At 42.4% G+C, this 25,828-nt stretch overlaps 1 protein-coding gene across 5 annotated transcripts in view; it reads right to left on the bottom strand.

Annotated features, from left to right (window-relative positions):
• The window catches only part of LOC113911597 (phosphodiesterase 4D interacting protein), a 214,979-nt gene that overhangs the window by 150,956 nt on the left and 38,195 nt on the right, over positions 1-25,828 (bottom strand). For all 5 annotated transcript variants that reach the window (XM_027574401.2, XM_035727313.1, XM_027574414.2 and 2 more), the window contains exons 2-3: positions 9,965-10,020; positions 6,425-6,576 (exon numbers count right to left, since the gene is read on the bottom strand). In XM_027574401.2, the coding sequence (XP_027430202.2) occupies positions 6,425-6,576; positions 9,965-10,020 (208 nt within the window). The remainder of the gene's footprint in view (positions 1-6,424; positions 6,577-9,964; positions 10,021-25,828) is intronic.

The following is a 25,828-nucleotide window of genomic DNA, read 5'->3' as shown; positions in this document are numbered from 1 at the left end:
CTCTCATGTGCGCTCTCTCTCTCTCATTCTCTCTCTCAAGTAAATAAATAAAAATCTTTAAAAAATAAAAAAAATAAAAAAATAAAAGGGATGGGTGGGGGGAGACACAGCCAACTTGAACCTCAATCAACACCCTAGTGCTCCAGCCATGACAAGAAGCCTATTTGTGAACTCACTATGCTCTCTGCTGCCTCCGGGACTTTTCATGGGTGGCAGCATTAGCCTGGAATGTCATTGCTCTTCACCTCCCACTCAGCTCTGACTTGACTATCTCCAACTTGCCCTTGGGACTTGACTTAGATATTACCTAGTAAAGGAAGCCTTTCTGACCCAAAGCCTGGGTGAGGGCCCCTCCCAAGTGCTTCCACAGCATATTGGGGACGCCCTCTTATTATTAGAATTATCTGTTTGACTGTCTTGCCAGTTAGAGTCAGAATTTTTCAAGAACAGGAAGGATCTCCTTATTTTTTTTCCCCCAAAATGAAAATCTTCTTACTGGTTTTTGTTGCTGTTTTAATAATCATAGAAGTACTACACCTGCTTACTCTAGTTGCTCCCTTTCTCAAAGGATGGCATCACCTAGAAGTTGCCCAAGCAAGAAAGCCTGGCCTCATCCACTCATCTAAAACATAACAAAAAAGAAAGAGGTTTCCCACTCTGTACCAGGTACTACACTAATCACTATATCTACTAGTGAATGAGACAAACGCTGTCCCTGCTATCATGGAGCTCAGATTCTAAAGAAAAGACAGACCTTGAACAAAGAACTCATATTGTTAAAGGGAAAAGTACAGGGCGCCTGGGTGGCTCAGTTGGTTAAGCGACTGCCTTCAGCTCAGGTCATGATCCTGGAGTCCCGGGATCGAGTCCCACATCGGGCTCCCCGCTCGGCGGGGAGTCTGCTTCTCCCTCTGACCCTCCCCCCTCTCATGTACTCTCTCTCTCTCTCTCATTCTCACTCTCTCAAAATAAATAATAAATAAATCTTTAAAAAAAAAAAGGGAAAAGTACAAGGCACTTGGAAGTTTACAAGAGTGGCAGCCTAGCTGAGATAGGAATGGGTGGGAGGTCATCTTCGGGCTTCTTCTCCCTTCCTGGCTCTGCATCCAATCAACAGCGTAGCCCCGTCCCTTCTGCTTCTGAACTCTCCTTCTCTCTTTCATCTGTCCCTCTCTCCCACTCCTACACTGTCAGCACCACCAGGCATTGCCCAGAATCCTGCCACAGCCTCCTGACTGCCCTCTCTGCCTTAGACTTCCCTCCTCCAACCCAGAGTCTGTGCAGAAGCCAAAGGGAATTTTCTAAAAGGAAAATCTGATCATGTCACCTCCCTGTTCACAAACTTTTGGCAGTTCCCCACTGAGCTCCGTTAACATTTAAAAGCCTTTACACAATTTGCAAGGCCCTGCCTCCTGGCTTCTCTCAGTCTTTCCCCAGTCTTTAAAATTATTTATTATCTGTCAGAGAGAGAGAGAGAGAGAGAGAGAGAGAGAGAGATTGCGCACAAGCAGGGGGAGCAGCAGACAGAGGGAGAAGCAGACTCCCCACTGAGCAGGGAGCCTGATAAGGGACAGATCCAAGGACCCTGGAATCATGACCTGAGCCAAAGGCAGATGCTTAACTGACTAAGCCACCCCCCCTTTTTTTTTAATTATTTATTTGTCAGAGAGAGTGTCTTCCTCCATTCTTGATCTGCATTCCTTACACCCACTTACTAAGGTATATTAACTTAGTGAGGTTTTTGCTCAGCTGAATCAGGGCACCTGGCTGGCTCAGTCAGTAGAACATGTGTCTCTTGACCTCAGTGTGAGTTAAAGCCCCACATTGGGTGTAGAGATTACTTAAAAATAAAATCTTTAAAAAAACAAAAGAAAGGGCACCAGGGTCCCTCTCCCTCTGCCTGCCACTCCCTCTGATTGTGCTCTGTCCAATAAATAAATAATTCTTAAAAAAGAAAAGGAGGGGCACCTGGGTGGCTTAGTTGATAAAGCCTCCAACTCTTGATTTCGGCTCAGGTCATGATCTCAGGGTCATGAGATGGAGCCCTGCACGGGGCTCCATGCTGGGCATGGAGACTGCTTAAGATTCTCTCTCTCTCCCTTTCCCTCCCATCCTCCCCCCTCCAGTTCAAGGGCTTGGGCATTGGCGCGCTCTCGCTTTCTCAAATAAATAAATAAATAATGAAAAAGAAAAAATAATGAAAAAGAAAAAAATTTTAGATTTGCCCCTGCATTTACTTGTTCATCTCACAACTTTTTGAATGTCTCAGGATGCCAGTGAAAACAAAATCAATATGCCTGGGGCACTGTGGTTTGGTGAGCATAGATGTCGTTTTTTCTTTTCTTTTCTTTTCTTTTCTTTTTGATGAGAGCGCACTTCCGGGAGCATTCCTTTCCCAAGGTCATAAGGACAGAGAAACACTGCAGAGACTCTGGGAATGGCCGGACTTGAAGGCAGCAGTGACGAGGCCCAGATTCACCTCATCTAGAATAGGAACCCCGGACTGTGATAACTCAGATCTCCATAAAGGTAGAAAAAAAACCCTTTTAGGGCTTTTTTCCCCCCTCCCTCCCCACAGACTTCAGGATCCAAGGGGAAAAATTTGCCAGCATGGGTGGGGCCTCAACAGGCTGAATCACTGTGGTTGGTTTGAGACTGCCGAGAAAGCTGGCTACAAACTATCATTAGGCAAACATTGTAGCTGGTTTTGCTAAACTTCTCGTGTTAAAGACGACATTACTGGAAAATGGGTAAACAGGAGAGGGCAGTGGAGGCCCTCTCTAGAACTTACAGCCACAGACCTCCACCCCTTAGGGATTTTGTGTAAGATCTGCCATTTTGATTCTATCTATAAAACCAAACTGTAAACGTTCCATCAATGTAACCTCTCCTCTGAATGGTCCTTTCATTTCCCAAGAACCCTGAGAATCACTGGAGGCGTCCTGGCTGCCACTTTGTGCCTGCACAGCTTTACACAAGTTATCTGAGGCTTGGTCTCCTCACAGGCCTAATGGATATAACAATACCTATCTCATCAGTTAGGAAAATGAACTGAAAAACAGCTAAAATAAAATATGTTAAGCATCTAAAAAGGTGCCTAGTATATAATAAACACTGGATAAATATTATTGATTATTATCAGCTACTATTATGATCTTAATAAGTCCAGTCAGATATTAGAAAAGGTCTTTTACTTTACATTTATAATTTTATCATCCCAGTTTAGGTGAAAAATTGTCTTCTTTTAAACTCTTCATTAAAAACAAGCATACTTGCGTGCCTGGGTGGCTCAGTTGGTTAAACGACTGCCTTCGGCTCAGGTCATGATCCTGGAGTCTCGGGATCGAGTCCCACATCGGGCTCCCTGCTCGGCGGGGAGTCTGCTTCTCCCTCTGACACTCTTCCCTCTCATGCTCTCTCTCTCTCATTCTCTCTCTCTCAAATAAATAAATAAAATCTTTAAAAACAAAACAAGCATACTTTTCTTGACTTTTCAGTTTCCTATCCTAACCAATCAATTAATACATCAATATCCTTCTTAGAACTATGCAATTTACTGTGAATACACCCAGTGACTACTGAGTGGAGGCTGGGGGAAACACAAATTCACTAGAATTGGCTGGAGGAAAATAAGGCAGGGGAAATCCAAATCTAAATCTCACAAGTTTAGTTTAGGTGATGAGCATTTACTGAGCACTTACTACATACTGGCATTACACTAAATGCTAGAAAGTAGAAAAGCATGAACAAGAGGTGTTTTCTGCCCTTGAGGAGCTTGTAGTCAGGGTCATATTTTGAGATCGGAGAATCAGGGAAGGCACCCTTCCCCCCCCCAAAAAAAGGAAACTTGAGCTGAAACTTGAGGGATGAGTAGGCTGGCAGGTACGGAATAGGAGAGAAAGGGTATTCTAGGCAGAGAGGACCACCAGAACAAAAACTCAGAAGGATGAAACAGCTCCAACTTGTGAGCAGGTCAGAATTAATGGAGCAAAAAGCATGTGATGGAAACCATTGGGAAACAAAGATTTACAGTCTACTTAGAGAAGACAGGGCCACACTCTGCTCAGCTAAGTAGGAAGCATTAATTGTTCCAGCCCCGACACCACCATACTTTTACCAGGGGAGCCCCCCAGCCTAGAAAGGACTCTCTTTTAGGTCACAAAAATAAGGAGTTTTTTAGGCCCACATTAGGGGACATTGGATTAGTTCCTTTGCTCCTCTTTGTGCCTTTATTTCCTCACTTGTAAATTGGGATGGTAGTTCTGTTTCTTCACAGGGTCATCGTTGGCATTACATGAGATAGTCATGCACACACTTGGAGCAGCCCCTGGCACATAGAAGGTGCCTGGCGTTTGCTGGCTTGTTTCATCCGCGTACTGCTCTGGTCTCACTCATCCCAGATATGCCAGGGGCGGGGCGGGGCGGGGGGGACTACGACCCATGAGAAAGCACATGGCAAGGAGTCTGTGAAAATCATTCTGGGGCGCCCAGGTGGCTCAGTTGTTAAGCGTCTGCCTTCGGCTCAGGTCATGATCCCAGGGTCCTGGGATCGAGCCCCACATCGGGCTCCCTGCTCAGCGGGAAGCCTGCTTCTCCCTCTCCCACTCCCCCTGCTTGTGTTCCCTCTCTCGCTGTGTCTCTCTCTGTCAAATAAATAGATAAATAAATAAAAAGAAAGAAAGAAAGAAAAATAAAATCATTCTGACCCAACAGCCTGTCAGGGTTTATGATCATGGTGCATAAAGTCTATGACACAGTTTCTATGAGCCCTGACAACCACCTTTCTGACAAAGAAGTGTGTGGTCGCCTCATTGTTATTTATTTATTACTTGACACACAGCGGGGAGAGATGTGAAATATCCCTTGCTGGCCTTTTCTCTGTGTCCTCTCTGGGTTACTGAGAGTGGTTCCCGGCCCTGAGAAGTGAGGACCATGCTGCCATCTTAGACCAGGCCGCAGAGAGGAAGGACTTGGAAGGCTGCACCTGAGAAGTCAGCGGACCTCTGCTTGGGGCCCAGCTCAGTTCATTTCCCTCTGCCCAGCCCCCCCCCCGCCCCGCCCCCTCTGGCCACTCGTTCCATCAGCGGAGGTGACTCCCTCACTTCTCTGTTACAAATCACCTCTGGACCAAAAGGAACACATCTGCAGACTCTCAAGAGAGCACCCTGCACCACGTTGAGGAGCACTGCGGCTTTGCTCGCCCGTTCTGCACAGCAGCAGATGCAAAAGGTGAAAAAAAAGAGGAGGGATTGTTAGCACCTCTCTTCCCACCACCAGCACCATACAGGTGTTCAGAGCTTTAGTCTTCAAAACCACTTAATACTCCTGCAAGCTCTCTGTCTTAAAAACAAATAAACAAACAAAAAAAACCCACAACAGTATCCATGACAACTCTGAGCAAAAAAAAAAAACAACAAAAAAAAACCCAACCCCAAAAATAGCACCCTTTTTTGAACGTGGAATTTCATTATTTTATGTCAAAGGTATCAATCCCAAGAATGAAAGGAAGCCACATATCTGAGGGCCTATTTACAGTCCTCAGTCCACACAGTCTGTGGGCAACCCCCAGGGGGCACCAAAGAGCTATTTCTTTTTTTTGCACACGGGGATGTAAGAAATCCCAGTAGACAGGTTCTATTGTACAGACTTCCTGGGATCAATCCAGGGCACAGGGAGGTGGGGACTTGTACATTATCAGTAATTTGGCTCTTGGCCAAATCTAAGGATAAACGTATCAAGACAGAGTACTTCAAGGGTTCAATCAGAAGTTTCAAGCAACAATGCCAGATTCTTTTTGAGAAGCAAATGGTTGTGGCCGAGGCCACCTTATACTACAGACAGTATCCAGGTATCTAGAGTGGTTCAAGCCAGGCACTGAGAAAATAAAGACAGCTGACTGGACTAGGTCTCCTGGGCCCACTATGGTCCAGTTACAGATTTTCAGGGTGCCATTTAAACTTCTTTATGTGGGCACCTGGGTGGCTTAGGCTGGTTAAGGGTCCAACTCTTTTTTTTTTTTTTTTTTTTTTAGTATTTTATTTATTTATTTATTTGTCAGAGAGAGAGAGCATGCACACAAGCAGGGGGACCGGCAGGCAGAGGGAGAAGCAGGCAAGGAGCCTGTTGCAGGACTCGATCCTGGGACCTTGGGATCACAACAAAACTTCTTAATTTATTCAAGAAGTAAACCAGGGGTAAAAATGGAAAGACACAATCATTGGTAACAGGCAATTGTCCATGAACCAGAGTGCTCAGCGCATATATTTATTGGGACACATATACTCTTTAATATACTCTTAAAAGAGACATCATTATGGCAAGAATGCCCACAAACTAAGCCATGGGTCATATTTTTCTGAGACATCACTATCCCTTGGTGCTCCTTCTAATCAGGATAACACGATTTTCCATCCACATGACTTACCTTCTCAAAGTCTCGAAGAGCCTGGGTCTGCACCTGAGGGGCTTTTTCAAATGCTCTCAAGGAAGGCGTCTGTCCAAAGAGGGTCTTTTCACCACTTCTCCAGATCTGTGATTGCACTGGAGGGCCTCGATCTTTAGTGTCACTAAGAAAAGCTGCGAGTAAAACAGAACGACAAAAACATTTTATATAACAGTAGCACTATGATCATTCTAACTGGCACATTCCAGCAGAATTTGGTTTCTACAAAATACAAACTATTCTGGGCCACATGGAAACAGTTCACATAAAGTAGCCTGTGGTTGATCATATTAATAATGGTCCCCAGTGGGGCGCCTGGGTGGCTCAGATGGTTAAGCAACTGCCTTCGGCTCAGGTCATGATCCCAGGGCCCTGGGATCGAGCCCCACATCAGGCTCCCTGCTGAGGGAGCCTGTTTCTCCCTCTGCCTGCCACTCCCCCTGCTTGTGCGCACGCTCTCTCTGTCAAATAAATAAAATCTTTTTTTTTAAAGGTTTTATTTATTTATTTGACAGAGAGAGAGAATGAGAGATAGAGAGCACAAGAGGGAAGAGGGTCAGAGGGAGAAGCAGACTCCCCGCTGAGCAGGGAGCCCAATGTGGGACTCGATCCCGGGACTCCAGGATCAAGACCTGAGCCAAAGGCAGTTGCTTAACCAACTGAGCCACCCAGGCGCCCAAATAAATAAAATCTTTAAAAAAAAAAATAGTGGTCCCCAGTGAAACGCACTGGTTTATGTCTGTGCCCCTTTGTGATACGATGCTCCTGCTACTTCATCAAGAAGTGGAGTCTCTTTCTCTAGCCTTTGGAGACATCAGATTGAGGTGGGCTTAGGGTTGTAGAGACAAATAGAAGATGTAGAAAAATACATCTTTTCTTGGTTGACAGAAGGAATCAATGACCCTTTCTTACTGAGCATTTTTTTTTTTTTAAGTCTGAAAGAATGACAGCCATTACAATCCACTGAGCTCCACAGACAGCATCAGTATAAGTAAGAGCAAAAGGGGCTCTGGGTCACTCTGTGCCTCACTGAGGAAAAATTAACTCGACATACGCTTATGAACAAAGGAGCTAAGAGGCAAAATGTCATCCTATGCTTTTTCCATCCTTTCTTTTTCTCTTTCCTTCCTTCCTTCCTTGTACATTCTGGTCTCCTTTGTCAAAATCAATTGACCATATATGCACGGGCACCAAAAGCAAAGGCACCAAGAACAAAAATAAACAAGTGGGGCTACATCAAACTAAAAAGCTTCTGCTCACAAAGCAAAGCATTAAGAATGAAAAGGCAAGTCATGGGATGGGAGCAAATATCCCTCCCTCCCTCCTTCCTTTTCTTTCTGCAAATTTGCCAGAATGAGCACAAGAAGAAGTCTCCAGATACTGCAATCAACTCAGACTTTTGTCTCTGCTAAGAAAAGAAAGAAAAAGAGGAGGAAGACAAAAAGGATCAGGAAGATGATGGTAAGGGGAAAAATGCAGAAGATAAAATATGATGAAGAAGAAAATAGTCGGGCACCTGGGTGGCTCAGTCGTTGGGCGTCTGCCTTGGGCTCAGGTCATGATCCCGGGGTCCTGGGATCCAGCCCCGCATCGGGCTCCCTGCTCAGCGGGAAGCCTGCTTCTCCCTCTCCCACTCCCCCTGCTTGTGTTCCCTCTCTCGCTATCTCTGTCTCTGTCAAATAAATAAATAAATAAAACCTTTAAAAAAAAAAAGAAAATAGTCATGAGAAATAGGATGATTCCAATGTAGCATTTATTTTTCTTGTCTAAAAGTATTTAACTCCCCATTACACCACTGGTTTTAAAGAAAAAAACGTTGAAATGTAAGGCCATGTGATTTGTTTTTAAACTGCACACTGTACACGGTCTTCATTTGTGTAAAATTAACACAGTATCAGGTGTGTCTTTTGATAGCCCTGTCCTTAATGGTATTTCCAAAAGCCACGAACCTTGCCTGGTAGAAGATAGGGGTTTAAATTAGAACAGAAATTTAAAGCAGGTTTTATTGGTGCACAGCACAAATTCGTTATGGATAGAGGTGGTATTTTTTCCATATTCAGTTGTCTTTCATTCAGCTTGTACAAAAGAATTGTTGTTCTGTTAATTGTATGCTACTCTGTGATTGCAAATTAATAATAATTATAGTAATGTTGCACCTGTTCTGTTGATATTCTGATTACTTCTAAGTAAACGTAAATGCTTTACTAAAGAGAAATTGGAAAGAATTATTTCTCCCACATTTAGGTGAAATTAAATAGGCTATTGAATGGAAGGCGATTTGATGAAACAGAACAATACATTATAGTTAGATTAGTGAGATGTGATAGAAGGAGACGAGCCTTTGAAGCTTGGATATGAATCCTGACCACTTGCAAATTGTGGGAATTTAGGCAAATCTCTCTTTTTAAAAGATTTTATTTATTTATTTGAGAGAGAGACAGAGATAGTGAGAGAGCACAAGTAGGGAGGAGAGGGAGAAAGAAGCAGACTCCCCGCTGAGCAGGGGATGGGGGGGTCTCAATCCCAGGACCCCGGGATCATGACCTGAGCTGAAGGCAGAGGCTTTAACGGACTGCGCCACCCAGGCGCCCCCAAGGCAAATATCTTAATTTGGCTGAGCCTCATTGCCTCAGTAAAAATGGGAATAACAATACTTACCTCACAGATCTTCTATATGAATTAAAGGAAATAAAAAATGAAAGTACTCAACCTAATATCTTGCCTGTAGTAGGTATCATACCTACCCTTCCATTTTTGCCCTAGCCCTTTGATCTTTACCTCAGAATGGAGGATCTTGATGTTCAAAGTAAGTATGGCAGACCCTTGGAATTTGTAGACTTAACATACACAGTTACAAATGCTAATTTTAAGTGACTCTGAAATCCCTAACACATTCAAATTAAAACCTTTTTCCATGTTGTGCACATGAACCATCTGTGCTTCAAGGCTGGTATGAAAAAGGCAAATCACTTAGCAAAGTAAGTAGAACCCTTACGTGATTAAAAGTTTTTGTGAAAAATGCTCCCCAAAAGAGAACTATCTTCACTTTGGTTTCATAATTCAGGTAGCTCCCAGGCTAATGTTAGTTCAGTAATGATATGATATTATTATAAATACATTAATAATAATAATAATATTTACTGGGTGCTTATTCCTCGATAAACTCTGTACTAAGAGCTTCTCTCACTTAATCTCACTTATGAGGCTGACACTACTATTGTACCCATTTTAATGGTATATGAGTAGAGATTTCGTTTGGCAAAATCTATCTTAATCTTTTTACAAGTGCCTTAAACCTTGCAATTACAGAATCGTTAAAAGCACGAAGAGTTCACATAAGTATTTCAATTATGATTTACTGCACTGTGCTGGGAAGGTGGGAAATTATATGCTACAGTGGTATGTGCAGGTCTGGAAATTAGAGAATATTGCCATAATGACTTTAAAGGGGCCATAATTTATGGCAATTATAATCAGCAAGCACTCAAGAATTTATCAAGGTAAGGCCCACGGCCTCCTTACCTGCTGCATGACTTGTTCTAGGTACCATCTCCCCTTCATCCTCTGCAAAATAATCTCTGTGGAAAGAAAATATATTGTTAATTAATGAGATACCACCCCACATGGTCCCCCCATCTCTGGGTCAGTAAGACACCTATGTTCTGTTTTCTTTTATTTCTCCACAAGTATCCATTAAGCTCCTACTATATATCAAGGGCAGTGTTAAGTGTTGGAGATACAAAGACAAATGCCACAGGAAGGGTTCCCATCCTCAATAAGTACCTGTAAAGATAGCCACTGAACAAACAATTCCATCATGAGGGAACAGCAAAGACCCCACGTCGGGGAGGAAGTCAATCTGTTAGAAGAACAGAGAAAACCAGTGTTGCCACCCGACCATGCAGGACCTTGTGTGATGGGGTAAGGAGATTGAGTTTTATGTGAAGGGCAGTGGGAAACCACGGAAGGATTTTAAATGAGGGAGTGAATGGTAAATGACCAGATTTAGATTTTAAATAGACGATTCTGGCTGCTGAATGAGGCAGTGTGGAGGGAATACAAATGGATGGGAAAAGCAAGAAGAAGTTGTGATGGTTTTGACTAAGAGAAAGTCAGTGGAGATGGAGATAAGCAAAAAAAGCTCAAGATACGTGTAGGAAGTAGAGCTGACTCAGAAAACTTGGAAACTTGGAAACCAGGGGCGCCTGGGTGGCTCAGTTGGTTAGGCAACTGCCTTCGGCTGAGGTCATCATCCTGGAGTCCCGGATCAGGCTCCCTGCTCAGTAGGAAGTCTGCTTCTCCCTCTGACCCTCCCCCCTCTCATGCTCTCTCTCTCTCTATCTCATTCTCTCTCAAATAAATAAATAAAATCTTTAAAAAAAAAAAAGAAAACTTGGAAACCAGATAAAGTCTATTAAAGGTAATGTTAAAAATACCACGGCTCGGTAGCAAGAGGTATGTTTGTCTAGCACAGTGAAAGTCACCATCCGTAGCAAAGAAGGGAAAAATTTTTTCAAAACGTACTCAACAAATACTTGTCAAGCACCTACTATGTTTTTAGGCACTGTTTTAAGCACCATGAATATAGCAGTGAATCAAACAGATGGAAATGCCTGCACTTGTGGAACTTACAGAAAGGGGAAACAAATAAGTAAACTGTGTAGAGTAATTGTGGACAAGTACCATAAAACATTGAAGTAGGGAATGGGGAGAGGGAGTGCTGGAGGTACAGGGAAGAGGAAGGGGTTGCAGTTTTCAGTAGGCAATGTTTCTCTGAGAAGCAAGAGAGTAGGCATTGGGGAAAGAGTCTTCTAAGCAGAGAACATCAAATACAAAGGCTCACAGGAGGCAGCATGCCAGAGTGTTTGGGAGCAGAAAGGAGGCCAGTATGGCTGGGCAGAGAGAGTGAGCACATAGTGAGGAAGTAGTAGGAGGTAAGGTCAAGGAAGTAATGGGAAGGCTGTGCAGGGGTCAGAGCGTATAAGGCCTTTCAGGCCGTTGAGAAGAATTTAGCCACTAGAATCTTGTGAGTCAAAAAGAGAGCTGAACTGAGTGATGAATGCTTTAAAAGGGCTGGCTACTGTTTTGACAACGGACTGGGTGGGGAAGGCAGAAACAGAGCCGATTGCAATAATCCTACAGAGAGATCCTTTCAACATTTAGTTTATTCCTTAGACTCTTGGGTACACCCAGTTAGTCATTCCAAAAAGAACTCTGTAGCCAGAGATTTAGAGGGCTTCTCTTTTTAAAAGCCAGAACACATTCACAGGCAGGCGGAAGAGAGACTCGCATTTGTTTAGAAACTGTTGTTCTTCCTTCTGGGCCTCAGGGCGGGATGCTGGCATGAATCTTCACTTTGTTAAGTTCCAGATGGACATCAAAGTACCAGACAAGTCACATTGGACTACACACACCACCTGGTGGCTTTTTATTATTCAAAAGCAGATCACCAGCTTGTGGTTCTTCCAGGTCATCTGCCTCTTTCCCTTCTCTACTTCCCATTAAAAATGTTCCCTGAGAGTAGAACAATTAAAGAGATGATGGTACCGCTTACGAATCCCCCTCCGTTGAGCTAAAGTAGGGGAAGGATGTTGAAGCCATCAGCCAGAGCAATGTGTTGAAAGATTTGTGGGGAGAAAACTTACACTTAGCCGCTGCTATTCAGCCACTGAATGGATTCTTTTTCACTCAGCCTGCAGACTTAGGTAAGTAACTGTGCATCTGCCATCAGCAACATGGTCACTCCCTAGGCCAAATTCAGCCTAGCCAGCATGTTTTCATTTGGTCGGCACAAGGATGACCTACTTCTAACTTCTCTTAGAAAATGAATGGGGTTGGGCGCCTGGGTGGCTCAGCTGGTTAAGCGACTGCCTTCGGCCCAGGTCATGATCCTGGAGTCCCGGGATCGAGTCCCGCATCGGGCTCCCTGCTCGCGGGGAGTCTGCTTCTCCCTCTGACCCTCCCCCCTCTCGTGCTCTCTATCTCTTACTCTCTCTCTCTCAAACAAATAAATAAAATCTTTAAAAAAAAAAAAGAAAGAAAGTGAATGGGTCTAGCAACAGTGGGCCTGCCTTCCCACCTAACGGGATAGCCTGCTCCCTTTCAACAGAACAAACGCAGGATCTCCAGTTTGTCACAGTCCTTATCTTACCTTCGTAGCCCCAGCTCGCACACTCACTTGTGATACCTGCCTGGCTCCATGTAGGTCTCTGAGACTGTCACCATGGTATAGATCAAGTGCAGACAGAATTTCATTTCTGCTTTAACGCATAGTCTTGAGAATGGATAAGGAATATGTGGTATATATACACAATGGAATATCAGGCAACCATAAAAGGATGAGATCATGCCATTTGAGACGACAGAGATGGACCTAGAGGATATTCTGTTAAGTGAAATAAGACAGACTGAGAAAGACAAATACCATGCGATTTCACTCCTACGTGCAATTAAAAAAAAAAAAACCCAAATGAATAGAGAAACAAAATGCAGAATCAGACCTATAAATACAGAGAAAAAACTGATGGTTGTCAGGGGGGAGGAGTTGGGAAAAATGGGTGAAAAGGAGTGGCCGACACAGGCTTCCCGCTATAGAATGAATAGGTCAGGAGGAGAAAAGGTCCAGCACAGGGAATATGGTCAATGATATTATAATAGTGATGTCTGGTGACAGAGAGTAGCTACACTTGTGATGAACATAGAATAATGACAGTACCTAAACTTGTGGAATCACTGTTGTATACCTGAAACTAATGTAACATTGTGTGTCAACCACACTCAGGTAAAAGGAAAAAAACTCAGTCTTGAGTAACCTGATTGCTTCAGCATGCAGTTCACGAATCTATGATGATAAACTACTAAAAGTGGTTTATAAATCACTTTTACCTCTTGGGCTTCAGTTTCCTCAAATATTTGTAAAAGAAATACACAGATTTTTCTAAGGTTCCTCGCAGTAATTATGCAATTCTATTCCAAGAGACGCTTAACTATAAAACTCATTTTAACAATTTCCAAGGATCTGGGGAACTTTCCAGACATGATCTCAATCAATCCTCTTTGCTCTGAAGATTCCACATTATAGATCAGGAGCAGGTTACAACAACGCAGAGCATACAGGCCCCATGAGATACTTGATCTTCTCCAGTCCACCCACACTCACTCTGAGCTAGCTGTCTGCCCATTGTGAATCAGTAAGTGGAAGGATAGAGAGGTCACTTTGGATGGGTACTGAGTTAATGGACATACTTACAGTCTCAGGAGATTTTTAAAAATCACTTTAACTCTATTAACAGCTCAAGTTCCCTCCCTTATTGCCCAAGAGTGGGGCTCATCATCTGTTCCAAAAGGTTGGGAAGGAATCTGATGCTCCCCCAGGGAAGGGGCTCATAGTGAAGAAACACAGGGTATATATGTCCAGGGGATCGCAATTTGTGACAACATCTGATAAACCAAAGTGCAAAGAGTATTGACGTATACTAGAGACAGACTCCAAGCTAGCTAGGCCCTACACACACGCGCACACGGCTTTGTGAAGCAGTAATATAGGATGGTAAATTCTAAATTTTGCCAAGCCACTCTCTTGCTTAATTTGAAGAACCAAGCATTTTCCAAGTACAACCCACCCACAAGCTGTTCGCCCATTTATTGCTGCATGGTATGTTGCCCATGCTCTCTTGATTTGCTGATAAATAGCTAAGAAGATATTGGACTCAAACAACACATCAACATTTAATATCCCATATTACTAGCTTTTCCTACAGTTTTCCAGGGTGATTAGGTTGAGACTAATCAGAAAATAATTGACTTTCCCAAAGCCATCTGCTACACTCTGCTACTCTGTTGCTGTCAAACTGTGCTCTGATGATTTTTTTTTCCAGTAATTTCCTAACTATAGCAGTTTCAATTATGTCAGGAATATCCAAGCACTCAATTTTGCTTTGCTCGAAAATGGCCACACTGACATGGCTCCTTTCCAAAATGTAAGCAGCAGAGGGATGCCACTTGTCTATTCTCTCCTAACATTGTGGGGACGGGGTAGAAACGTGGGTCCTCCTTTCTTACCAAAGGGCAACACTACGATGGAGCCTTCAGAGAGAGAGTTTCTATAGTGCAGCCATTGGCCCTCCTTTGCAAACTGCACATTTGGTATTATTGCCTTGTATTTTGGTCTGTTTAATTTGTGGACTGAGAAGAGCAATGGATCATGTTATCCGACTATATTATTCACGAGCAATGGCAAAATGGCAACCATACAACTTTACATTACAAAGCAGGTTGTGAGACAAATCTTTAAACAGTATGAGATGGTGGTATCCCAGGACCAAAGTCACCCCCCAAACCATGTCTGAGGAGCTGATGTCTGCCTAGTCCCCAGTACTTTCTTTTCCTTGGTTTCACTTATTAAAATTTTTAACCATGGGGTATTTCTTCCCTGATGAGAGTGCAAACTCCCAAAGGGACGGTTATTTTCAGGTCCTCTCCCCAGGGCAGTCACGTCCACTTAGGTTGTTGGAGCGCCACACAGTTTAGGCCCCTCCTTCATCACTTACCACCACTCTTGCTTAAGATCTGTAAGCCTGTGGACAAAGGCCATCTCTTGGAGGCATTTTTCTATCTTTCAGACTTATTTTTATAGAGTTTTTTGGGTCATAAACAAAAACTCAGAAGGGTAAAAAACAATCTGCTATAGCAGTACTTAGAGCAAAAACCTGGGCCATGATTGACGTTCTTAGGTTTTTTCCAATTCCTTTTCATAAACATTTATTGAGAAGTGGCTTATATGGCAAGCCCTGGAAACATAAAGATGAAAAAGAAATATACTCCATCATCAAGGTGCTCAGAGTCTACTGGGGAAGGCAGATGGCATTCAAAGAGATAATTACAAGAATAATGAGATTTAAAACAGAGATTTTTTTTTTTTAAGATTTTATTTATTTATTTATTTGACAGAGAAAGAGAGAGACACAGCGAGAGAGGGAACACAAGCAGGGGGAGTGGGAGAGGGAGAAGCAGGCTTCCCGCCAAGCAGGGAGCCCGATGCGGGGCTCCATCCAAGAACCCTGAGATCATGACCTGAGCTGAAGGCAGACGCTTAACGACTGAGCCACCCAGGCGCCCCTAAAACAGAGATTTCAGAACATAAATGAGATAGCAATTAATTTTGTCTGCCTGAGTAAGCATAAACTGCCCCCAGGACCCACCCCCCACCCCAGGCAATGCTTTTACCTTTCCCTCTCCTCAAACCTTCCTTCCCCAAGCTCTAACCCTCAGGTAGGAGTATTAAGGGAAGTCAAGGGTGCAAACTGGTTCTTCATTTGCATTTCCTTGCTCAAACACATTAGCTTTGTGTAACTACTTAGAACCCCCAAAGATGATTTAAAATGTAAGCAAAGAAGGATCAGGACTAAGATTTGTACCATAGTAAAAATGCCTCTAGATAGGGACTAGAATCTAGACTAGAAGAGAATCTGCACAAGAGATAAGGATGGAGGTTTAGGATGGTAGAAAATACATGTGAATATCCACCTTTTTTCTTTTTTTACTATTTTATACTAAAAGGTTAAATTTTTTTTTTTTTTTTTTTTTGACTAGGCTCCAACACCTAGCATGGAGCCCAATTCAGGGCTTGAACTCATGACCCCAAGATCAAGACCTAAGCTGAGATCAAGAGTTGGACACTTAACCGACTGAGCCACCCAAGCACCCCTAACAGTTTAATTCTTATTTTTTAAAAAAGAGAATGTATTTTGATCCGATTTACACTGCCCTTCTAATGAAGCCCTCAAAAAAAGATAAACAGTGTAAGAGGTTAGGTTCAGTCTGACCTCCTCAAACAGTGGAGATTATGTGGTGTGACAAGAAGGTTGTTGAGGTTTGCTCAGCACTAGACACTGAACGAAACACACATTCCATTCTAATTCCTATATTCTTTTTTTTTTTAAAGATTTCATTTATTTATTTGAGAAAGAGAGAGAGATAGCGAGAGAAAGCACGAGCAGGGGGTCGGTGGGGGGAGAGGGAAAAGCAGGCTCCCTGCTGAGCAGGAGCCCGATGCAGGGCTCGATCCCAGGACCCTGGGATCATGACCTGAGCTGAAGGCAGATGCTTAACTGACTGAGCCACCCAGGCACCCCTAATTCCTATATTCTTAAAGTGCATTTGACATAAGTAACTAAAGTCTGGTCCAAAGAAATCTTTCTGATGTTCAGAGTCAATTTTTTATATTTTTTATTTGTATCCCCATTGAACACACTTGCAAATAGAAAAGGGTTGGAAGGAGAAGAACTGTGGCCTACTTTCTCTAATGTGTGTTCTGGCTTTGAGAACTTTTAAATGGTAGGGTTTCACAAGCAGTGGCAGCTTAGGAACAGAGACGTCTACAGGTGACCGTCTCTGGCCTGCCTGTGCCTGACTTCACAGTTCAACATGTTCTCTTCCAGTGGAATTCCCCTCAGCACAATCTTGCATTAAATGTCCATCATTACTCTGTATGATCACCACCACCCACCACCAATGCCGTCACCACAATTCATTAAATGCCCAATGCTTTCCAGGCAACATCTCATTCAGTCCTCACAAAATCCTGTCCAGCAGGTCCTGTATCACAGATGAGGAAACAAGGGGTCTAGGAGGATGAAGTGACTTGCCCAAGATCATACAGCTAGCTGGTGTCAAGCCTGAACTTGAAAATGGCACTTGACTACAAACCTTTACCTTTTTCCAGTATGTCTTATTTCTACCTACGCCTTTACCGGAAGCTTCCTCTGTACCTGGCTTGACTGCAGGGAAGTGACCCCTGAGAATCTGAGCGGAGAGGGAGGGTGGACAGTGATGCTGTGTCGAGATTGGATTTAGACTCAAATCCAGACACAAACTTGTTTTTTGAGATGCCAATTCATCCCGGCTGGACACAGCTCACACTTGAGTATTTGAATACTGGTGTAATAGATGCCATGTGACAAATGAATTAAAATCCTAAAAGGGAAGTGGCTAGTATGAGTTTTTTTATAGGTCCTATCCTGAAAAGTGAGTCGTCCATCATTTTACGCTTCCTTATCTTTACCCAAATCTCTCTAAATGTTCATGCCGTCCCTGAACCTCTTCTGTGCTAACCCTTGCCACCGTCCCTAACAGACAAAGGGAAGAAACTAAAAGGCAGAAGACGTGATGGGACAGACAATCAAAACAGGACAGGCCCATAGTGAACAAGCTCTGAGACTTCTCAGATCTTTTTTTCTCTTGCCAACAGAGAAAATGAGTGTATCGTCATGTTCCAAATGTTACCAAAGCCCACCCCCTCTCAGCACCAGAACTGCAAAAACATATTTGAATGCAAATAAGGTAGAAGGCACAGATGCAGAGCATAAATACAGAGAGATGATAATTTTTTCTCATCTCAAGACCTATCATTATAACCTCTGCAAGCTAGGATGCTTATTTGGCAAAGCCCCCTCAGAACAGAGACAACATCACTCCCGAGTCTCCCTCTGCATGCCGCCTAAGTGTGGGCTGACTTGGCACTGATACAGCAACATCCACTTTTCTCCAGTACAGGCTGCAATTACACCCTTCACTCAACAGACTCTATTCACTGTGAGTGACCACGGCCAAATGGAACTCTGGCAGACAGTTTTCCGAAGGGCTACTAAGTCCTCAACAGCTACAGAGAAGCTACAAGCATCACTGTGCATCTGCGACAACTGATCCATGTTTTATCACCTTCTTTGCTCTTGTACTAAGTCTTCGGCCTAAAAGGAATGAACATTATATTTCTTGCTCGTATCCATCAAGGTTCAGAGAAACAAACCACTTAATGCCACAAAAAGGTAAAGGAAGTTCAAGTAATTCTTTTTCTCACTTTGCCCCATGAGGTTATCGGACGCCCAAATATCTAATAAATTCTCTTCCCTACGCCCTGAATCAGCTAAGACACTGATAATTACTCTTTCAAAAGAGACGTGAAAAATAATCTGCTTCAAATTCAGTCACATCACCGGGGGATGGTATGTGGTCTCCCCACCCACTTCTCAAACTTAGCTTGTGCTTTTGACTTTTGGTCCTGGCAATGCATTCTGTAGTCCTCAATCTTATTAACAACCACTATTCACAAGGCACTGTCGTATGCCAAGGCAGTTGGCACAGTCCATCTAGGAGCCCTAGACCAAGCATCAAGAGATAGATATTTTTTTCCTGTTTCTACTTACCCTTTTATTCACATAATCTTTTACTATTTCCTTTCTTTATTGCATCTATTTTTAATGATTTAAAAAGAATGACATGTTCCTTCTAGAAAATTTTGGAAAGGAGAAAAATGTATACAGAAAAGTAATAAAAAAGCGCTACCACTTAAAGGCAACATTGACAAACATTTTTTCTTGAAGATTTTATTTACTTATTTGAGAGAGAGAGAGAAAGTGCACGAGCAGGGGGACAAGCAGGCAGAGGGAGAAGCAGACTCCCTGCTGAGCAAGGAGCCCAATGTGGGACTGTAGCCCAGACCCCTGGGACCATGACCTGAGCCAAAGGCAGATGCTTAACCGACTGAGCCACTCAGGCATCCCTCGACAAAGATTTTTTTTTAAAAGATTTTATTTTATTTTATTTGACAGAGAGAGAGATAGTGAGAGCAGGAACACAAGCAGGGGGAGTGGGAGAGGGAGAAGCAGGCTTCCCGCCGAGCAGGGAGCCCGATGCGGGGCTCGATCCTAGGATCCTGGGATCATGACCTAAGCCGAAGGCAGACGCTTAACGACTGAGCCAGCCAGGCGCCCCCCTCGACAAAGATTTTTAATGTATTTCCTTTCAGTTCTTCAGTTCATATGCTTGTGAGAATTCCACAAAATAGAAATAACATTGCATGTGCAACTTTGTATCTTGATTTTATTTATATTATTGAAATCAAAGGTTTTGAAGAATGCATTTTTAGGGGAACAGTCAGGGGAGGGGAGCGGAGGAGGCACATAGGAGGAGGAGGAGAATTTCTTAATGTTATAGATCTGCTAGAAATAAAAAGAATGAATCTAGAGTCTTCTTTTTCAGTATGGTTCTATAATGTACTAAAAAAAGCTTATGAAGGGAACCCTTGTGCACTGCTGGTGGGAATATAAATTGGTGTAGCCACTATGGAAGAGAGTATGGAGGTTCCTTACAAAATTAAAAATAGAGCTACTGGGGCACCTGGGTGGCTCAGTCAGGTAAACATCCGCTCTTGATCTCACCTTAGGTCTTGATCTCAGGGTCATGAGTTCAGGCCCTATGTTGAGCTCCATGCTGGAGCTCTACTTTTTTTAAGCTCTACTTAAAAAAAAAAAAAAAATAGAGCCATCATATGATCTAGGATTCCCACTTCTGGGTAATTACCTGAAGACGATTTGAAGAGATATATGCACCCCTGTGTTCACTGCAGCATTATTTACAATAGCCAAGATATGGAAGCAAATTAAGTATTCATCAATAGAAGAATGAATAAAGAAGATGTGGCATATATATACAATGGATATCACTCAGCTATAAAAAAGAACAAAATCTTGCCATTCATGACAACATGGGTGGACCTAGAGGGTATTATGCTAAGGGAAATAAGTCAGACAGAGAAAGACAAATATTGTATGACTTCATTTTAAGATGGAATCAAAAAAATAAAGTAAACACACAAAACAGAAACAGACGCATATACACAGAAAATAAACTGTTGGTTACCAGAGGTAGGGAGGGGTTGAAGGTATCAGTGAAATAGATGAAGAGATTTAGGAAGTACAAAATTCCAGTTATAAAATAAGTAAGTCAGGGGGATGTAAGTTACAGCATAAGAAATAGAGTCAATAATACAATAATAATTCTGTATGGTGACAGATGGTAACTAGACTTACGATGGGGATCATTTCATAATGTATAAAAAATATTGAATTAGTATGATGTACGCCTGAAACTAACATGATGTTGTATGTCAATTTCACTTCAACCAAAGAAAATAAATTAAAAAAAAATAAAACAAAGATTATAGACTCCTAGAGGATAATAAAACTGACCGAGGGTGACCAAGGTTTGGGGAATGTTAAGGCAGTAAGAGACTCTGAAGCAGTGCTGAGAGCAATTGAAAAGGCTGCCCCTGAGAGGTCCAGGCTCAGCAGGGAGAGGGACAAAAAGCAGGTGGCGTGGAAGAGAGAGGAACTGCAGTAAGCCATAAGGTGAACTGAATATTCAGAAACAATGAGGAGATGGGGGTATTTGACCTTGTGGTCAGGAAACAAACTCAGAGTTAAGGATCCTAAGGGTGGAGACTTTGGAAGGAGGATGAGCTGCAAAGCTGGCTTGCTGAGGGTGTATGGAAGTGGATTGGAAGAAAGGAAGTGTGAGGTCCAGGCAGAATAGTAATATACACTCCTGTCTAGTGACATTTCTAGAACATCAGCCACTCGCAGGCAGGGTTTTTATATCATTCACTATCATTTAGCTAGCATTTAAAAAGTCTAGATCATAACAGGAATTTGATGCATATAACTTAAACAACAAATAAATGCAATTTGATTATATAGTGTCATCAAGCTTTGGTAACCTGCTGTATCCATTCCATAATAGGGAGACACCTACCAAACAGATGTTCGTATCAGCCTTGTGGGGAATGCTCTTTAGAAAGTTCTAAAGTGAGAATCTTCTAAGTGCTAGAAACAATGTTAGATGCTGAAGATTCAGAGACAAACAACAAAAAGTCCTTTCTTCCAATAAGCTTAGAGAATGGAAAACTTCACATAAACCGACTAGTTAGCTGCAAGCAATGACAGATAGCATGCTCTGACTACAGAAAACACCCAGAATTAGGTTCCAAAAATAATTCCAAAAGGAGGTAATACTAAAACTAATCTTTGAAGGGTAAAGCTATCCTAGTAACGGCAAGGCTATAGGTGTGTAGGTGGGAACAGCTGGTACAGGAAGGCCCACATAATAATTTTAGCTCAGGAAGAGTAAAATGACACTCTACAACCAGCTCCTTAGGTAGTCTGGCAGTAAGGCTGTTCCCATGGTGCCAATAAACTGGAAATCTCTAAGTAATACACAGAAGAAGCATTGTCAGACCAACTCAGTTCCAAACTTTATATGTTGTCACTTGATACACATTAATGTAAATTTCTTCCTGCTGTAAAAACATACTGACTGAGGTTTAAGGCAGCATATAAACAATGTTGCCCATAATCCCATCACCTAATATAGCATCTATTTTATTTTTTCCTCTCCTTGCGATAGACATCCTAATATGTATGCATAATTTTTAAAAAATTGCCTTAATGATTTGATATTTCTTTTTTTGAGGGGGGAGGGCACCGGGAGAAGGAGAGAAAATTTTTTCTTAAAGATTTATTTATTTATTTTAGAGAGAGAGCATGTGCGTGGCGGGGAGGGGCAGAGGGAGAGGGAGAAATCTTCAAGCAGACTCCCCACTGAGCACGGAGCCTAATGTGGGGCTCAACCTCAGGACCCTGAGATCATGACCTGAGCTGAAATCAAGAGTCGGACGCTTAACCGACAGAGCCACCCAGGCACCCCTGTATGTGTAATTTTGATGTAATTTATATCCACTTTTACTTTCTTATTAAAATTTTATTAAAATTTTCTGTTTATTACCATTTCAGGTAATACTCCAAGATGGTAACAGATATTAAGAGCAAGAGTGAAGCATTTTACTCTGGAGAGGAGTAGAAGTTGGGATGTTGCTACTGATTCACCTAGGATACATCACTTTATGTCACTTTATGACATTTCCCCTTCTACAATATAGGGACTCGGGTCTTGAAAAAGATGGTTAAATTGAACCAAAATATCCTCTGTATTTCTATGAGTTATAGGACTCTAAACAGTAAGCAATTTGTGGCGTATATTCAACAACTAAAAATGTTTGATACAGTTATCCTACTTCTGAACATCTATCATTCAAAAATAATCCTACGAAGATGTTTTACGTACCCAGATGTTTATCACGTATTATTTATAACAGTTAAAAACTGGAACCCTAAAGACCTCAGTATACGGGAATGACAGAGTAAAGTAGTATATTTCCACATATTCTACATCATGAATAACAATATTCCACATTATGACATGTAAAATAAATACATTCTTCCACTGTGTTAAATGCTAGAAATTATTCGATTTTCTTTGTCAGTCAATGCTTTCTATATGTCAGTAGTTACTGCTTCTTCATACCCCTTCCACCTTGGTCATGATGAAAAGATACCAGTTGTCCCTAGATGGCATTGGAGAAGCCAAGGAGAAAGAAGTTTCTGGAGAGTGGAAAAGCAGAAAAGGACTGGGGATAATGAGACACATTAAGGGAAAATGTATTAGAAACTATTAAAGTGCCATGAAAATACAACTTATAGTTGTGATGATGATGATGATGATGATGATGAATAGTCTATGAATAATAAAGTGCTTCAACATGAGAAAAAAAAATTCAGATCAAGTTTGTCTTGCTGACCACAGAACTCAGAAGATTTTCTAAGACTGAGGAAAACAAGTCCTCAGTATATTTGAATGTTTTAAAATAGAATTGGGTAGAGCCACCTTGGGTCATCATGAGATCTCTTTTATTCTGGACTTTCTTCTAACTTTAAACGCTATTTGGATTTTTGCCAGAGACAACTTGTGGAATGTTCCGAGCTTATTTTGGAGTTTTATTTATAAAATAGGGTCAATTTCAACAGGAGTAGTGTCCCAGGGCATCCGCTGAATGGATGGAGGATCCACACAGTTTTGTATAAATTATCCCTAAACCATCTAGAATGGAGAGCGCACTATGATGAGAGGCACCCAGTTTATCCTTTCAGAAACAAAATGACCCCTTCCCAGTCTTCTCAATGTATTTGAAATCCCCCCTTAGCATGTAAGCTGAAAGAAGCACGGGGCAGGGGTATCCAGTCTGATCTAGCACACCGGAAATAAGCAAGCAGGGATGAAGGCACTGATCGAGATAAATTCCACAAGCCAAAATCCAAGTATAGGCCTATTTTTTTTTTAAGATTTTATTTATTTATTTGACAAAGACACAGCGAGGGACACAAGCAGGGGGAGTGGGAGAAGGAGAAGCACGCCTCCCGCTGAGCAGGGATCCTAAAGCGGGACTCGATCCCGGGAGCCTGGGATCATGACCCAAACCAAAGGCTTAATGACTGAGCCACACAGGCGCCCCAGTATAGGCCTATTTAAAAGCAGATCAGAGTTTCGAAGGCAGAAATTTTTCCTTCCCCAAATGCAGGAAATTAATTGCTAGAAGTGCTGAATGTTTAACAGGGAAATTCAAAGACCAAAATTGTTTCAGTAATAGAATTATGAGAAAGAGCATTTTCCTAATAAAAAAAAGTGCTGTACGGGGCGCCTGGGTGACTCAGTTGGTTAAGCGACTGCCTTCGGCTCAGGTCATGATCCTGGAGTCCCGGGATCGAGTCCCGCATCGGGCTCCCTGCTCAGCAGGGAGTCTGCTTCTCCCTCTGACCCTCCCCCCCTCATGCTTTCTCTCTCTAACTCATTCTCTCTCTCAAATAAATAAATAAAATCTTAAAAAAAAAAAGAAGTGCTGTGTGCAAAGCAGCAGCATCAGCACACTGGGCAAAGGTACTGGACTCAACCAGACCTTCATGCCCTGGGGCCTAACTGACCTCTCTGGCCTCAGCTGCCCCATCTACAAAATGGAGAGAAATGCGATTTCTGGTTGTAACTATGCATTAGTAAATGGGACTCTCTGCCAACTTACCATGAATTCAAAGAGAAATAAATGTCTCTGCTTCCTCTACAGTTAAGAAGGCGTGAATGTAGCGTTAAGCTAAGAGTTAATACGGAGCAGAATAAATGCAAATAAGCTATCAATGGGGATCATTTAAGTGCAATATAACCATGGTAAATGGGCTTCTTGTCTTACTAGAAGGCTGAACTCACTTTATGTGGGGGAGAAGAAACAAAATCAAATTTTTTGAATTTTGAGACTGAACCACTATTTTTCTTGGCTGTTACTTCCCTTCTCCAAGTTTGCATAGCCACAGCAGGCAAATACAATCAACACTTGCATTGTGTTAAATTAAATTTCAAGGTTACATAAAACAACACAAAACAGACTATTAAATTCCTTTCCTAACCCTCAATCTTATAGGTAGCCCTGAAATAGTTCAAGTTCACTTTTCCTTGAGTTATTTGTTTAGGGAAGTTGACTAAGGTTCACGTATGATTTGCCTGACTTTTACTCAGCTTTTCCACATGCTACAAACAAGAGCATTTCTGCCCCCAAAGGAGAAGAGACTTAGTAATGACTTTTCCAGCATTTCATAGTGTGGTAGGCTGGATAATGGCCCTCCAAAGAAGTCCACATTCCTATTCTCCAGAACCTGTCAGTGTGCCACTTTAGATGGCAAAAGAGACTTTCAGATGGGATTAAGGATTTTGAGATAGCGGGATTATCCCAGATTATCCAGTTGGGCCCAAAGTAATTACAAGGGTTCTTGTAAGACATACCATGGGAGAGTCAGAATTAGGAGAGGAGAGGAGACAAGGGAGCAGAGACTGGATTGTTGCCATTGCTGGAAAGGGGCCATGAATCAAGCAATGTGGACAGCCTCTAAAGCTGGAAAAGGCAAGGACTAGATTCTTCCCTAGAGCCTCCAGGAGGAACATACTCCTGCAGACATCTTCCCTTTAGCCTAGAAGACCAATTTCCAGACTTCTGACTCCCAGAAATGCAAGATAATATATTTGTGTTGTTTTCAGCCACTAAATTCGTGGCAATTTGTTTCAGCAGCAAAAAGAAACTAATACAATCTAAGGAATCTGAAATACACACTCTTCAGTGAGTTTCTAGTCCAGATAAGGAATTTGAAACACACACTCTTCTTTAGTGAGTTGCTAGTTCCAATAAGTGAGTGCTAAAAATTCAGAGCTGTAGAAGCTGTTTGCCTGACAGATATGAGACTTACAAGATGAGCAAAATTATCCTCATCATCGGGTTCCTCATCATCTCCATGAGCTTATTCCTTTGATAACTCTTACCTTATTCATGGATATGAACTTGATTAGTGACCAAACCAGCTTTTTTATAAGGCCGGTGTATTCATAGGAAATTTGCTATTCCAGAACCAACAATGTTCTCCCCATATGATTTAACCAAAGAGTCTGGCAACAGTCGGGCAACATCCCTGGGAAAAAAAACCCCTGTTGACCTCTAGCAGGGCAGATGATGCACAGATAGCAGTAGGGGATATTTTACTTTGAGAACTCAAATACTCAGCACCCTGTCCTTCGTGGATAGACTGAGCAAGATAAAGGGTATAGAGAGGCTCATGTGAAGAACCTGTCAGAGAGGAAGCTTTCCAAGAGCTGCCAAGAATGAAACTTGGGAAGAGAATCACA

This window comes from Zalophus californianus, chromosome 4, assembly GCF_009762305.2.
Source record: "Zalophus californianus isolate mZalCal1 chromosome 4, mZalCal1.pri.v2, whole genome shotgun sequence".
Taxonomy (NCBI): Eukaryota; Metazoa; Chordata; class Mammalia; order Carnivora; family Otariidae; genus Zalophus; species Zalophus californianus.
The sequence above is the reverse complement of the archived record's forward strand: the minus strand, read 5'-3'. Positions and strand labels throughout refer to the sequence as shown.